We start from the raw sequence: 17,687 nt of genomic DNA, 5'->3' as shown, positions 1-17,687 counted from the left end.
AAGAAAAAAAAACCCTAATGCTTTTTAGTATGTCATTGGGAAATACTAGAACAAGAGTCTCTAAGGAGGGAGAATGAATTCAAAAAGTGATTGTGCAGCTGGAAAAACAGTAGGGACTAATACAGGATATTAAATAATATAATAAAAACCCATTTAGCTTGTGTTTGGGGAATGTCGACTATACTGAGGAGAGACAGGAACTGTTTGAAAGAATGATATGGAGGAATGCTTAAGAACAAGGGCTTTGGAGTCGGGCAGATCCATCTTTGAATCCTTGTTCTGCCATCCACTTGCTAGACGATCCCCTGAACACAGCACCAGACTCATGTGCCATCATACTTGGAGACATTCGTTAGGTCTCTCAATGTGTATCTCACAGCTTCTCCAGTTAAATGCTCCATAAACGCTTTCTGAAACACATCTTTTCTAAAGGGTGAGAAAATGAGTATCGCAATGAGAACATGAACAGAGAAACAGTGGTCATTGAAAGGTTGTGATGTTGCATTTTGAAGCATTGCATAATAGGCCAATGATGTACCAGCAGAGATGTGCCAAAATAAGTCAAGGAAGACAATCTCAGTAGCTCATACCTCTTATCCTAGTTACTCAGGAGGCTGAAACCTGAGGATAACAGTTGGAGGCCAGCCCAGGTAGGAAAGTCTGCACGACTTTTATCTCCAACTAACCACCCAAAAGCCCAAGTAAGGACAAGGCCCAGGTGGTAGAGTAGGAGCCTTCAGTGAAAAAACCATATAAGAGCATGAGGCCCTGAGTTCAAATCCTAGCCAGGGTCTTATGAGCGACTACTTGGGTAGGGGGCTGAAAACACCAAATGAAATGAAAAAAAATTAGAAAGTTGAGAAACTTTCTGGGAGGATAAACATCTAACATGCTGCTTATTACTAATTTAATATATGGATAAATTATACATGAATGGCTGCGCATGTCCTCTGTACATTGAGGGATGGTAATGACTGTCATTTTCAGAATAAACACAGTGGAAGTTTGAAAAGAAACTGTGCAGGCAGTGTGGAGATGGGACCGAGTCCTGGAGCCCATGCCTGGCATGAGCCTAGCATGTCCAAGACCCTGTCTTCCATCCCCAGCATTCAACAACTTGGTGACATTCAACAAGTTGGGTGGAAGAACAATGTGCAAAGTATGTATATCATAAACCATTTTATATCTGTACTCTCTTGAGAAAGAATAAAACATGGAATTCAATAATGTGTTAATAAGCTTAGCAGGAATAGAATTCTTTTGTGCCAGCCTTTGGGGCTTGAATTCAGCACCTGCGTGCTATCCCTGAGCTGCTTATGCTCAAGGCTAATGTTCTAGCACTTGAGTCACATCTCTGCTTCTGGCTATTTGGTAGTTATTGGGAGACAAAGAGGCCCACAGACTTTCCAGCCTAGGCCAGCTTTGAACTATGAGCCTCAGATCTCTGCCTCCTATGTAGCCAAGATTACAGGTGTGAGCTTATTGACTGGCCCCCAGTCAATAAGAATATTTATACTCAAGTATAAAAGACTATGTATTAAAGACTTAATAGTCACTTGGAGCCAAGACATGTATCCTAGTTTGTGTCTGTAAAGAGTCAAAATAAAGCTAGTTACAGCTTCTTGTCAACACTTCTTTTATCTTTTCAATATAATTTTCAATATAATTTTAATATCTTTTCAATATAAATTTTCGCTCCCTCAGTTTTTTTCTTCTCACCTCCACATACACTCACATCTGTATTTCATACTTACTCGCATTTTTTTTATCAATTTCTTTGCACTAAAATAATATTAAGAGATGATGGCAGCTGGGCACAATATATTGTGCCTGTAACCACAGCTCCTTGGGAGATAAGAGATCAGAAGGCTCACCATTCAAGGTCAGCATAGGCAAAAACTTACTAAGACCCCATCTCAACAGACAAGCCAGATGTGGCAGCCTGTGTCTATGCTGCCAGCTACTTAAGAGGTATAGGTAAGAAGATCATGGTTGCAAGGGCAGCCAGGCAAAAAGCAAGACCCTTATTGAAACACTACTTAAAGCAAATAGGGTTGGAGACATAGATCAAATGGTAGCAAGATCCTGAATTCAAATTCGTGTACCACAGAATGAAAGACAGAGAGAGAAAGCGATAGAGAGAGAGAGAGAAAGAGAAAGAGACAGAGAGACAGACAGAGACAGAGAGACAGAGAGAGACAGAGAGACAGAAGATATAATGGCACTTTAGACAGATTCACTGATGTACGATTGTAATCTTTCTACTCTGGAGACTAAGGTAGGAGAATGTCGAGTTCAAGGCCAGCCTGTGATACATAAGGAGACTTTGGCTCAACAAAGGACAAAGGAAGCCAAGCAATGGTGGCTCAAACATGTAATACTAGCTACTTAAGAGGCTGAGATCTGAGGATCCTGGTTTGAAGCCAGTTGGGGCAGTTCGAAGCTGATGGTAGAGAGCTAGTATTGAGCAAAAAAGGCCAGGGACAGACATTACCCAACTCAAGCTTCAGGACCAACAGGCATGCACATGTGTAGGCACATGCGCACATATACACACATACAAATTAAGAACACCACATTCACTTAGGTGATCAAAATGACCCTTAAAATCTGGGGTGGACTGGAGTGGATGGTGACCCCTAAAATAAGTGACTAAAGTCCCTGTGTGACAGACTCCAGCCCTCCATCTACAGCTACAAAAGGCCATGCTTGCACAGCAAAGAAAGATCATATTTTAAGGCAGTCTCTGAGGGGGTGGACTGGCAGGGTTTTCTGTTGTTTTATCACAACAGGAAGGTGACTGCATGCCAGCAAGCAGAATCTCATTAATGCTTTCATTCCAAATCAGCTCTTGCTCTGGGGGCATTCTGTGTATTTGTTAACCTGAATAGCATTCTGCAATCTACTAAGCCCTCACTTTCCTTTACTTCTTGAAACGGTTCTGGACCTTTCTGGTCCAGAACACGCCTGGGCCAGTGATGTCCACCTCTCCACCCCCAATTTCCACCATTGGATATGTATCACTTAGACTTGGTGATCATAACAAAACAGGAACAAGGCAGAGTTTACATATAATTTCTGGTTTAGTTCAGGCATTCCTAGGAGATGGCCGACTTTATGCTCTCATAACATGCTGGATGCTGGGAGCAATCAGGCCCTTAATGGCCCAAACAGAAAGGGACTGCATCACTGAGCACCTCTAGGCAGCCATGGGCTTTCCTCCTGCATGATAATGACACAAAAGGTGCTCCCCCATCCCACTTGCATGCTGCGCATGTGCACATATATACCTGGGCATACACCAAAAGATGTAGCAAGTTGGAAAGCCTGAAATATCTATCCAATTTAAGTTCACTTTGTCTCTGAAAAAAAAATCCTGATGGTGGTTTTAAAGTGAAGGGTCTACTTGGGGGCCAGAGTCTATGGCAGAAAGAATATATGATTGTAACAAGCAGACCGTCTTGGATTCTGCATCTAGCTCTAGGTAAACCTTCCTGAACTTTTGTTTGTTCATTTGGAAATCAATGGGATTAGAATAGCTAATTTTGCACAGCCCTTCCCACATTCACAAGATAGTGGTGTGTTCACTCTAGAGAAACGTATTTAGTTATAGGTCTCTCTACCAACTGGATTGACCACCCCCCTCTTTTATTTTGTCAGTCATGGGGCTTAAACTCAGGGTCTGGGCGCTGTCCCTGAGCTCTTCAGCTCAAGGCTAAGTGCTCTACTACTTTGAGCCACAGCGCCACTTCTAGTTTTCTGGTGGTTTACTGGAGATAAGAATCTCACAGAATTTCCTGCCTGGGATGGCTCTGAACCATGATCCTCAGATCTCAGCCTCCTGAATAGCTAGGATTCCATGCGTGAGTATCACTGTCTGGCTAGATTGACCTTTTAGAAGACTTAAGCACTGTATCTTGGGTGGTTTTCAATACCTATTGTCAAACAGAATTCCATACACAACCAGATGTTTAATACATGTCTACCAAATACTCTACACCTTTATCGGGTCAGTGTACTTAAATTCTTAGCAGCTTCCACCTCATCTTTTTGTGTATAAGAATATTAAAGGAGGATGGATACTTTGAAGATCAATTGTGCTGCCATAAAATAACCAATAGGACAGGCAATGTTTAATACTCTTGACACTGGTCTTTTCTCTTACTAAAGACATCTCCACAGCCCTGATACCCTTGCTTTGTGTCTGATACATAATGGGTCCTTGATCAGTACTAGTGAATGAACATATGAATGCCCTTACTTTTCATTGTTTTAGTCCCGTGCAATTTACTTTTGCACAAGCCTTCAGAATCTGGTCTCAAATTATAAGGTAGTCAAGTGAATAATTAGCCACCGAAAAACACTATCATTACATAGGACATTTTTTGTTTATTTTACTATAAAATATTTCCCCAGTATATAGGTTTATAATGGTTACCAATGGAAATGGGACAATTGGAGCTGCTCCATAAATAGTCATGTACAGGGCTGTATCATTTCTGTCATCGTTCCTAATTAATTCACCACAAGAAACCAATCCACCCTACAGCTTTTTGCTTCTAGAGTTTCCAGACAAGGCTAACTGGCCTGATCTGTCCACATGACAGATAAGAAACTGCCCAGACACAGTACACACAAGCTGTACTGCATAAAAACTAACACCTGGAGTCAACCAGGCCAACCAAGCTGGGACTGAATCCCAGCTCTTCTCACTTAACTAACTTTGAGAGCTTCACTTCATCTTGTACAGAGTAGGAACAATATTAGAACCTATCTGAGGGATTACAAAGTCATATTATTTATGTACATTGACTTAGTAGAGCACCTGAGATGCAGTATTTGCTCTACAACAGTAGTGGACTCAATAGTTCTGCTACCACCTCCCACAAAGCCAGCAGTCACTCACGTATTAGTTATTACCTTAAGGGAGATATGCCAGGTGTCTTTGGGATGGATGTTCTGCTCCCCATTCAAAGTGGCTACATCCTATGGTGCTGGATGAACAATACCAGTGTCTATTGCCTCACAGAACTTTGCTTCTGCTATCAGCTATCTCATTAGTCTTAGACTGGTTATAACTAAGGCTATAAATCTGTATGTTGAAGAACTTGGACAGTAACTTTGCCTATGTTCTTATGTAGGTGTAGTTAGTGAGCACTAGCTAGGTATCTTCACTTTAAAGCCACTACCCAATATGGTAATAATGTGACATACAGGATTAAGGGCCCAAGAATGAAATCATAATTAGCAAAGGTGGTGATAAGTGAATAAAAGGGAGACGTGCCAGTTTCTTAATTGCGGCTATTCTACTAACTACAGTTGAGTGGCCTGAAGAAAGTTGCCAGTCCCTTAAGCCTCAGTTTTCCTGCGCATAAAATGGGGATAATATCCCCCACTCCAAATGATTGCCCTGAAGATCATGATAGCTGAAATATTGGTAATAATAGGTAACCTTTATTGAAGAACCTATCATGTGACAGACAGATGCTGTGCTTTCACATGTTATTCCCCCAAGAAGATGTTCTTTCTGTCTCTATTTAACAAGTAAAAAAAATGAGGCTCATAAAGATAAAATCATTCCCCAATGGCCCACAGCAACAAAGTAGGTGCAGCTAAGATGCAAAGCCAGGGGTTGTGACTCTATAACCTGTGGTTTTAATATACTGTCTAGCTCTGAGATCATTTGGTCCATCTGCCATCTTTGCACACCCTTTATTTTTCTGCTATTATTCTCTCTATGAGCACTTGCTGATGGGTAGGTCATCCCAACCCGATCAGGTCCAGTTCCTCCAAAACCTGTAGACTTAGTACTCACAGTGGTAGTCAGCTTGCCTCCATTCTTCTGGACATACTGGATGGAGTCATGGATTGTGGAAAAGAGACCAAGGAGCACATTCTCCATGTCGTAGATCCTGTACATGCCATTCACCAGCTCCTCCAGAGACAGAATATATTCTCTCCAGTACTTGTCAATCTCGACCACGCCTGCCATACAGCCTTGCATGACCACATTGCAGTAACCACCACAGGGCTTAACCATCATCAGTCCTTGGCAGTAAGAGCAATACCACATGCGGGTGAGCATACGGCCACAGTCCTTACTGAACTTCAGGTGATCCGTAGTGTTGATCACTTCGATTCCAAGATTCAGAGCCTGGAGGAAGATTCTAGTGACTTGCAGGGACTTGGAAACCTGGGTCATGATAAGCTTGGGGAAGTTGCCAAATACTTTCAAGTCACGTCTTGCTCCACGGAGGCACTCGTTAATGTCTAAGGCTGACTCAGGCAGGCCTGGGTTCATTATCTGGGTATAGATGACTGGAAACAGGCTATCGAACAATTCATTGACCATATCGTCCACATTGATGTCAGAACCCAAGATGTAAAGAGAGACGTCCGTGAAAAATTCACTCACGAACTCAAAAGCTTGAGGGGTCAGACTTGGGTAGTTGTTCTTGAACATGGCATTGGTGTAGTTCTTGGCATGGCGAACAACAATCTCAAAGGCCTCTGTAAAATAGGAGATTAAAAAAAAATGCCCACAAATTAAAGCATGAAAATGCAAGGAATCATTGAATTTGATAGACTCTATTGCTTTAGTGATTAAGGTCTTATTTGCCTTAAATAATTGACTCACATTCATTTCTGCCATTACCGATACGCCTGCAGTTGTTTGTGCCTATAAATCAATTTTCCTTTCTGAATATCAAGCCCAAACGTTGACGTGCATATAAATTGTTAAACGCACAAATTATATTTCCAACGACAAAAGCTAGGATTGAGTTAACATTTCAGCCTTTCATGAAAGCATCGATTAAAAATTGGCTAAATGAGAAGTCATTTCTCATTCTCTTATTGATTTATCCCTTTTCAAAAATTGTTTTGCAGGATTCTTCATCTTTAGACAGAGATAAATATTTGACAAAAAAGTATATATTGTATAAACTCACATAACAATCAAAACCTGTTTGGCCCCCAGAGGAGAGGCAAGTTATTAGCCAAGAATAAAAGCTATCACGAATGTAATCATTGTTGGTAGATTTTTCTCCAGATAACTTTAAAGCAAGCTATCGGACAGATTGCCAGACCTGAAAATGGAATTTATCTACTGGACGTGTATCTGGATGGGAACAAAAACAATCCATGCACTTATCTATACATTTGATATTAAAAATAATTGCAAGCTGAACATCTGGAAAAAAAAGAAGTGTTACGCATCCTTGGTAAGTTCAGCATCCACACAGCTTGGAAGCCTGGATACTCTACCGAGACCATGAATTCACGGTTACATCTGTTGCCCCAACCCTTTGGCATGAAGCCCAATTAGTGTCATTGCCTTGGAAGAGAAAGCAGTAATGTGAACATCTCATTTTCTCCAGACTGCAGTATTCTAGCCACAAGTGATCTCAAATAATCAGATATCTACCTTTAGATGATGGAAGGAAAAACAACCACTATACTAGGTTTTCTCAAGAAATAGAAGAGTGGAAAAACAAACAAAAAGATCTATGTCTACTGAGATGCTTAAAATTAGCTTCTTCCAGTTCCTTCCAAAATGCAAAGGCCCATGGCAGATGTAGTCCAAATGATGCCAATTCATGAGCCTTGAAAAATCAAATTATTACCATTCTCACACTACTGGAGAGACTGTATTCCAGCCGTTCCTTGGGATCATTTAGTCCAACATTTCAGTCATCTGTGGCGGAAGTGAGCTTTAGGTTTTGCCACCACCATCTGCCCTAGATTCCTCACAAGGTAGAACATGCTCCCTTGATTCTTTCCTCAGACTTAGGCCCAACCATGTTGAACAGATGCCAGTGAAATTCTACAGCGCTCACAAGCCCACAGGAGAAAAACAATGAGTTTCAATGAGAACTTCACTTTGCACAAAAGTTTTTTTTTTGTTTTTTTGAAGCTGTATTCCTGTCTATAGAGTGCAAGGCAGGTAACATGTAACTATTACTGGGTTTGCAACTGTGTCACTGTAGGGAAAATGTTTTTCTTTCCACTAATTACTGTATGTTCATTTGTTTTGTTTGTTTAGAACATTAAGCAATTCCTAGAATGATTATTATCTATCTTGTAACAATCTTTCTAGCTCCCTGTGTGATTGTCTGTTCAATTCTTTATTCTTAAAGTTGAACAGGGCCAGAAAAATCTTCCCAACCAATCTGAAGAAACAAGTGATGGATGTCTTTTGGGTGCTACTGAGGTTTTGAACTTATAGCCTCACTTCTAGTCAGTTCATTTGCTTAGCTCTAAAACTAAAACCCCACCTCCAGCCTGTTTTTTTTTTTTGCAGGCTATTTTGGAGATGGAGTCCCATGGACTTTTGGACTGTGATCCTATACATGTCAGCCTTCTAAGGAGCTAAGATCACAGGCATGAGCCACCATCATATGACAATGACTATTTTAAATCATCTGGAATTTGGAGATTTAAAGTTTAATGGCAGCTAGCAATCATTTGTTATTTATTATCAATGATCTATCATTAGAGCCTAATACTAGGCTTTGTGCTCCAAAGGTAAGTAAGTTGTGGCTAGATTAAGATAAATGATACACTAAAATATTCACAAGCTCTATAGTTTAGAGTTTATATTGTGACAGCTAATTTTTTTGAACTTAGAATAGTAATCCTGGTTTGCCACATGCCAAAACTGAGTATCAGTAGAATGGAGATATTTTTCTCAAGGTGGCACAACTATGAAATACAAGTAATGGACCAACTAGTATGTGCTAGAGACAGTTATATTCTAACTGCTCTTGTCTTACACCCAATATGTATATTCTAAAAAAAATCTTTGTGGAAAGTTAAGTTCTATTTTTAAATTTTTAATTATTATTATCATTGTTGCTGCTGTTATTGTTGTTATTATTATTTGTCAGTTGTGAGGCCTGAACTCAGGGCCTGGGCACGGTTCCTAAGCTTTTTTGCTCAAGGCTAGCACTCTACCACTTTGAGCCACAGTGCCACTTCCGGTTTTCTGGTGACTAATTAGAGGTAAGATTCTGTCGCAGACAATCCTGCCCTAGCTGGCTTTGAACTGTGATCCTCATATCTCAGCCTTAGTAGCTAGGATTACAGGCGTGAGGCACTAGCACCTGGCTTAAATTCTATTTTAAAGTCACTATGTTCCCATTGGTTTCCCCTCTATGAATGAAAATGTACTAGAAAAAATTACAGTCCTAAGAGCAATAAAGCAGATGGGACATTTCCCTCTTTGCTTTGGGGACGAGATGAAGTAAGAGAAGGGAGAAGATTGATCGCTGTAGTATCTTATCCCAGGGAATTTATATCATCTAAGCCATAGTAAAATGAATTCTCTGCAAGGTAATTTTTATCGGAAACACACAGTGTATTATTCATTCTCTAATGTATAAGAGATATGGCAGGGAAATCCCACAGATTCTACTGTCAATAACCTTTCTTTAAAAGTTTCTGTTACTAGCACTGCTGGTGGATCAATAGAGAATGAAAATTATAAAAGATCATGAACTCTTCTGCAGAAAGAATAGCAACAACACACATTGCAGGGGAAAGGGGCTAAGGGTTGAGATAGAACCTCAGGGAGTTCTTGGTTTCCACGTCCATAGCTCTGAATCCACTTAGCACATCTGTGGGTTTTTCCCAGCCCCCCATATTTCTAAATCACAGTAGAAGAGAAAAAAAAAGCACAAGTGCTCATACCAAGGCTCCAGGGACACTTAGAGGAACTAACACTAGCTGAAAAGAAATGGCTCAGCTTTTCTTGGCAACTTGAGATTTCACAAACTAAAAGGACCAGAACAACTGCAAAAGAATTTAGGATATCATGCAACGAAATAGCTTCAATACACAGAGCTGAGCCATGCAAGGTTTGATATCCAGGAAGGTTTCTAGACTTCTAGATGCTTAGATCATCAGCTCAATTGCACCATTTGGCCACACCTTAGTGCTATCAATGTCTTCTTCAAATTATGATGCCCCCCCCCAAAAAAAGGAAATGAATTCTTGTACCTCTCTTTAAATGGTTCAGTATATTTTTCTATGATCCCCTGAGGACATGTAGCCTATCATTGGAAACAAAATCACTGTCCTTCATACGTGGTGCTGATATACCTGCATTAGATTTAGACAAAAGGAAATATGCTTTTATGGGCTTTTTTTTCCAGAAGGCTGAGAATTTTCTAAAAGGATGCTGAGGTTGAAAGAAGAGACAAAATAAATGAACCATGGAATCCTTTTCAAGCTCTATAGAAGAAGGCAATCCCTACAGAAGCAGACAATCCTCCCCCACCCCCATTCCAGGGGAGTTTTTCCAGAACTGTAAGAATGGCAAATAGTTTTTTAATAAGAACTTTCTACACTGGTAGGATAAATGCTTTACAATGGCCTGAACTAAAAACAGTTTTTATCTTCAAATATAAGTAACTCAATGGAAGGAAAAACGAATACTTAATGCTTATAATTATGCTATAATGTTATGCTAATACTTATGCCTGAAAGATGCATGTCAGAATCTATGGTATACTTGTTCCCATCTGCCCTGTTATTCAACTCTGCTATAACCATATTTGTTTGGAATTGTTTTTGTTATTATTTTTTTCTGAAAAGGAAACAAAGTGATGAGCTCAAGTGACATACACAAGATAATGTTTCCAGTTAAATACCAGGGCCTTAATTTGAATGTAAGGGTACTTAAAAATAATTTTGTTGAATATGTACTACCTTGAGAGTTCAAACGCCTGAAGTCTCAGACTTAGGGATCCGCTACATTTCCATGAGTTTTTACCTCAGGAAATGACACAAATATTTTAGAATGAAAACCCAAGACAAATCTTTCTTTTCAGACAGGGTGGATAGTGTGTAAATAACACTGAACATTCCCCATGATAGATAACTGCACTGCAATGAGTATAAACACCACCATGGTCTGATATGTCTGAGGGAAGTGCAATTAGATAAGTGGTTCCCTGTAGCCTCCCTATCATACTTAAGGGGAAACAGTAGTGTTAAGAAAAACTTCTCAACATTTAGTAAAATAACAAGATCAATCACCGGAGTATAGCCAACACCTACTTGCCCTATACATCACAACTGAGATACTTATAAGACATAAACTGTACTAAATGGTTCTTAAAGAATTCCAAAAGTAATAGATGAGAAGAAAAAAAATTGTTACAGGACACGAGAGGAAATTGAAGCCTCTGGTGGCTAGAACTACAACACACATTAAATACCCCCAACTCCTACCTCAACTTCAAACTTCATACAAGTCTAATTACAGCCAGGCCTGGTGACTCACAATTGTAATTCTACCCATTGTGAGTCAGAGATTTGGAGGATGTAAGATTCCAACTTAATCAATAAAAGCTGAATATGGCTGATGCTGGTGGCTCATGCCTGTAATTTTTGCTAGTCAGGAGAAGATCTGAGGATGGTGGAGTGTTCCCAGGTGGAGAAGTCTATGAGATTAAATCTCCAATAAACCAGGAAAAAGCTGGCAGTGAAAGTGTGACTCAAGTGGCACAGCCAAATAAGAGTGTGACGTCCAGTACTGATATGCCCTGAAAATTTCATAATCCTGGATGTGGTGGTTCATACCTGCTATTCCAGTTATACAGGAAGAGTAAATAAGAGTCATGGTCAGGTCACCTATTCAGAAAACAACAAAAGCAAAAAGGGCTGGGGGTGTATGTCTCAAGTAGTAAAGTGTCTGCCTAGCAAGCATTAAGGCCTGGGTTCAAACCCTAGCAATGTAAAAACAATAATAAATTCATTAGTGAATTATTTTTATTAATATGATTAATTATTTTAATGAATGAATGAATTTGATTCCTATTGTCTAAGTACCATGTCTCATTTTTTCCATGTCTCATTTTAGGCAAGCCATTTAAACTATATTAAAAGTCAAGTAAAGCACTCTGAAGAGACAAAGCAATTGTCAGTACTATATTTAGATACGGCACCAATTTTTAAATGATGAGACAGAATTTGAAACAACTAAGAATAATAGGATAAAAAATACTAGCAGAAGACAAACCTGCAAGAACAGATGGATAATTTAAATCCAGAGATGGAAACCAGTAACTAATGAAAGGAAACACTAGATATCAAACATACTGAAAGAAATGCAGCATGTCTTTCATGGACTCATCTATATGCTACATCTGGATAACCACAGAAAGATTCAATGAGTTTGAAGTAATGTTAATGAAAGCTTTCAATACTAAAATGGAGAGAGGCGAGAAAAAAAAGGGAGGGAAGAGAGAATAAAGGAGGGAAAGAAGCAAAGAAGGAAGGAAAGAAAAGAGAAATAAAGCACAAATGAATACTTATTAATTTCAAGGCAAATTCATAAGGCATAACATATGTATGATTGTAATTCCAGGAAAAAAAGGAAGCTGAAGAAGTATTTGGAGAATGGCCAATTTTTTCCCCTAAATTCATGATGTATATCATATACAAGCCCAGAGAGCTTAGAGAACAAGAGCAGAGAACAAGAGAAGCTCTTTAGAGAAGTTAGAGGTAAATTACTTGTACAGAAGTAAGAATTAAATCAATATTTTCATCAAAAACTATGTGAGCAAAAAAAGAATCAAATGAAAGATTTAAAGTGGCGAGAGAAAAAAGAAAGAAAAAACAATCTTATATCCGTATCTACAAAAAGTAGGTGAGGCCCATGACTCCATCCCTAGTTTGGTGAAAAAACAAAATCTCAAAAGCAAAACCAAAGAAACCAATGAAAAACTACACGGTACAAAGAAGTCTCAAGTTAGAAAACCTTTTTTAACTATGTGAAAATGACAATAAAGTCTATAAATATGTGAGATACAGTGTATGAATGGTATCAAATGTATAGCATTAAATGCACATATTCCAAAACAAACTCACTTGCCTAGCATGTGCAAGGCCTTGGGTTTGATTCCTTTTAGAGACAAGGGAGGGGAAGGGGGGGGGAGAAATCAAGGAGGGGAGGGAGGGGATGTCAAATCAGTAATCTAAGATTCCAGCAAAGGAACTAGAGAAAGAAGAGCGATATAAAATTTAAGGTAAGCACAAGAAAATGCATTTAAAAACCAGAACAGAAATAAACAAAACTGAAAATGAAAAAGGAAGGGATAAATCTAACAAAAGTTAAATTGTTTCTTTGAAAAATGTGATTCAATTAAAAATTATCCAGTCAATTTAACCAAGAAAATAGATAAAAGACAAAAGTTACTAATATGAGAAATGAAAAAGGGCTCGAGTCCTATACATAGTAAAAGCCTACGAGATAAATATTAATGAGCAGCTCTATGCCTACAAACTTGATTTTAAACAAATAGACCTATTCCTTGAAAGACATAAAGTACTAAAAAGTACACAAAGAAAAATAATCCCTCTGCATGGCAAAGGACATAGCTAGCAAGATCAATAGAAAGCCAATGGATTGGGAAAAGATCTTCACTAGCCATACAACAGACAAGGGTCTCATATCTAAAATATACCTGGAACTCAAAATATTAAATCCCCAAAAAACAAATCCTCAAAGAAACAACTGCCCGATTAATAAGTGGGCTAAAGACTTAAAGAGAAACTTCTCTGAAGAGGAAATAAGAATGGCCAATAGACATATGAAGAAATGCTCAACTTCTCTTGGCATCAAAGAAATGCAAATCAAAACAACATTGAGATTCCACCTCACCCCAGGCAGAATGGCTCTAATAAAAAACTCTAATAATAACAGATGCTGGAGAGGATGTGGCCAAAAGGGAACCCTACTGCATTGTTGGTGGGAGTGTAAAATTGTTCAACCACTTTGGAAAGCAGTATGGAGGTTCGTCAAAAGACTCCACATAGAGCTTCCCTATGACCCAGCAATCCCACTTTTGGGCATTTACCCAAATGATCACAAACAAGGCTATACTAAAGCTACCAGCAAAACTATGTTTATTGCAGCATTATTCACCATAGCTAAGATCTGGAACCAACCCACATGCCCCTCAGTAGATGAATGGATCAGAAAATTATATATATATATATATATGAATTCTATGCCTCCACCAGAGAGAATGACACTGTCCCATTTGTTAGGAAATGGAAAGACTTGGAAAAAATTATATTGAGTGAAGTAAGCCAGGCCCAAAGAAACATAGGTCCCATGGTTTCCCTTATTTGAAATAAATAGTATACTTCTAGGATAATCTTCCTAGACAAGCAGAAAAGATCAAAAGCTATGTACATATGATTATATAAGATGATCCTAAACGAAATGAACCCCAAGATAGGGACACAAGAAATTTTATCTTTATCTCTGTTGTTTTTAATGTACTATGTGATTTTTTGTGTGCCTTTTGTATGTTCTTTCCCCATGGTATGACCCTTGTTTACACTGTATTTGATTCTGGTGCCCTGCATCTTGCATACACAATTTTCTAATTTGGGGAGGGGAAGGGAAATAACAAAATGCTGAAAAAGTATACAGGATGACCCATTTTAACAACAAGATGTACACGACACTATGTTGAAAACAAACTTTACAATTGGGGGGGTGAGGAGTTGGAGGGGTGGGGAGGGAAGAGATGGTAGGGGATAAACAAAGGAGGGAGTAACAATGCTTGATAGGAAATGTACTCATTACCTTACTCATGTAACTGTAACCCCTCTGTACAGTATCTATAATAAAATATGTATAAAAAGAAAGAAAAATAATCCTAATTGGTTTATATCTATTAAATGCATTAAATCAATAATTAATTATGTTGCAAAAAAAGAGAAATCACCCAGTGTACCTGGTTTCTTTGGTGAACCCCAAACATTTAAGGAAGAAAGGTATCTAATTCTCTACAATCTCTTCTGAAAACAGAAACAGACAGAACACTTCTTAACTCCTATGAAGCCTGCCTCACCCTAATATTAAAATGAGGAAAAGGTATTATAAGAAAGCTATAGGTCCTCATTAGATGAATGGATCAAGAAAGTGTGGTATATATACACAATGGAATTCTATGCCTCGATCAGAAAGAATGACATTGCCCCATTTGTTAGGAAATGGAAAGACTTGGAAAAAATTGTATTAAATGAAGTAAGCCAGGCCCAAAGAAACATAGGTCCCATGATTTCCCTTATTTGCAATATCTAGTATATGTATGAGTCAAGCAGAAAAGGTCAAAGTCTATGTACAGATGACCACATGAGACAATGTTAAGCAATGTTAAGTGTCCCAAGACAGGGACACAAGTGGTTTTTTCTTTCTTGTTATTGTTTTTAATGTACTTATAATGCACTATGTGATTCTTTTGTTTCTTTTGTATGTTCTATTTATTTATTTATTTATTTTATTGTGAAAATACCGTACAGAGGGGTTACATTTACATGGGCAAGTTAATGAGTACATTTCTTATCAAGCATTGTAGCCTCCTCCTTTGTTTCCCCTTCCCATCCCTTCCCATCCTCCCCGCCCCGCCCCCACCAAAGTTATAAAGTTCGTTTTCGACATAACGACTTATACTTCTTGTTGTTGCAATGGGTCCACTATATCCCTAGTTAAACGATTTGTTTTTCCCCTTCCCCTCCACAAATTATACCAACATTAAATACAGTGAAAGCATTGTATGTTCTTCTTCCACGCTAAAACCCTGTTTTCACTATATGTTCTGCATCTTGTACATACGTTTTTGTAATTTGGGGAGGGGAAGGGGTATAGCAGAATGCTTAAATGGGGATGCAGGTTGATGCATTATGACAATGAGATGTACAGGACACTATGTTGAAAGTGAACTTCACAATGTCGGGGTAGGGGGTGGGAGGAGTTGGAAAAGTGGGAGGGAAGTGATGGTAGAGGAAAATAAAGGAGGAGGTAACAATGCTCACTATGAAATGGACTCATTACCCTACTCATGGAACTGTAACCCCTCTGTACAATATTTTTACAATAAAAATATATATAAAAGAAAGCTATAGTCATAGCTATAGCTATACTAATAAACATAAATGCAAAACCACAACAAATTATTAGCAAATGAAACTCTACAGTGTATAAAAAGAATGATATACCACAGGCAAGTTGGATTTATTCTAGAATAAAAGACTAATTTAACCGTCAAAACTCAAGTGGGTGTGATGCACACATCCCATCAACAGCAGAAGCAAAATCATGTGACCATATCAACAGATGCGGAGAAAATACGTTCTAAAATCCAACATCACTCATGGTGAAAAGCTCTCAGCAAACTAGGAAGCGAGAGGAACTTTCTCTATTTGGCAAATAATATCAACAAAGAATCTCACAGCTCACATCTTATTTCAAGTTGAGAAATGGCTTGCTTTCTGCGTAAGACGGAGAACCAGGCAAAGATGTCCGTCTCTTAGCACTCCTATCCATCATTATGCTTGAATTCCTGGTTACGGAGATAGAAGAAAAGGAAATAAAAGCTATACAAATAGGGAAAATTACAAAACTCAGATAAAATAAATCAAAGAATACCTCAACAAATGGAGATGATCTAGATTCAGAGACAGGAAGAGAGTATGAAGAAAGATGTGTTTTCTATAACATGAACTATACACTCAACAGACTCTTAATCAAAAGCCTTGAAGGCTATTTTGTAGGTATTAATATCAAAGTTTATGTGGAAAGGCAAAAGAACCAAAACAGCCATCACAGCACTGAAGAGGAACAAAATTGGAACTGGGGATGTGCCTCAGTGGTACAACACCTGGCTAGTATTTGTGAGCACCTGGGGTTTACCCCTGAACCTTTTATTGCCCCATCTTTCAAAATCCCACAAAGTTAGAAGACTTGCATCACTTCAACTTGATGATTCCTAAAAAAGTTATAGTATTAGGGAGAGGTTTATATTAGTAAAAAAAAAAAAAGAATAAATTTAATGAAATAACATATGGAATCCATGAATAGACCCACACAAATAGAATCAACTGACCTTTGACAAAAGACAAAGATAATTCAGTGAAAAAACAATACCTTTTGAAATAGTGTTGAAAAAAGTGGCTAGCCCTTCACTAAGAAGTTAAGCTAGATAAAGACCTTGAACTTGAACTCAAAGCCTGGGCCCTGTCCGCTCTTTATTTGGTTGATTATGGGACTTGAACTATGAACCTGGGCACTATCTCTGAACTTTTGTCCACAATGCTAGTGTTCTACCATTTTGAGTCACAGTTCCAATCCTGGCTTTTTGCTGGCTAATTGAACTTTCATGCCTGGGCTGGGTTAGAACTGCAGTCCTCAGATCTCAGACTCCTGAGTAGCTAGGATTACAGGCATGAGCCACTGGCACCCGGTTTAACATTAATTTTATAAAAGATAAAAAAAAAGTCTGTATTACCAGGTACCAATGGCTCATGCCTGTAATCCTAGCTACTCAGAAGGCTGAGATCTGAGGATCACGGCTCAAAGCTGGCTGGGGCAGGAGAGACCCTGAGACTCTTATCTCCAACAAACCACTCAGAAAGCCAGAAGTGCTGAGGGACAGCGCCCAAGCCAACCCCCCCCCCAACACACACAAATAAAACCCAAAACCAAAAAATGACTGACCCACACACAAAAAAATTAATGTTGAAATGAATTACACACTGAGATGTAAAGTTTAAAATTATAAACCATTTAGAAGGTAACAAGAAGAAGATCTTGGTGATCATAACCTTGGTAATGAGGTTTTAGATATAGCACCCACAGCACAATCCATGAAATATGAATTAAGAAA

At 38.7% G+C, this 17,687-nt stretch overlaps 1 protein-coding gene across 1 annotated transcript in view; it reads right to left on the bottom strand.

The window, feature by feature from the left end:
• Positions 1-17,687, bottom strand: part of Gpc3 (glypican 3) — a 401,301-nt gene that overhangs the window by 166,844 nt on the left and 216,770 nt on the right. The window contains exon 3 of the mRNA XM_013018171.1: positions 5,816-6,510. Coding sequence (XP_012873625.1) covers positions 5,816-6,510 — 695 coding nt within the window. The remainder of the gene's footprint in view (positions 1-5,815; positions 6,511-17,687) is intronic.

Source organism: Dipodomys ordii, unplaced genomic scaffold, assembly GCF_000151885.1.
Source record: "Dipodomys ordii isolate 6190 unplaced genomic scaffold, Dord_2.0 Scaffold38, whole genome shotgun sequence".
NCBI classification, from domain to species: Eukaryota; Metazoa; Chordata; class Mammalia; order Rodentia; family Heteromyidae; genus Dipodomys; species Dipodomys ordii.
The sequence above is the reverse complement of the archived record's forward strand: the minus strand, read 5'-3'. Positions and strand labels throughout refer to the sequence as shown.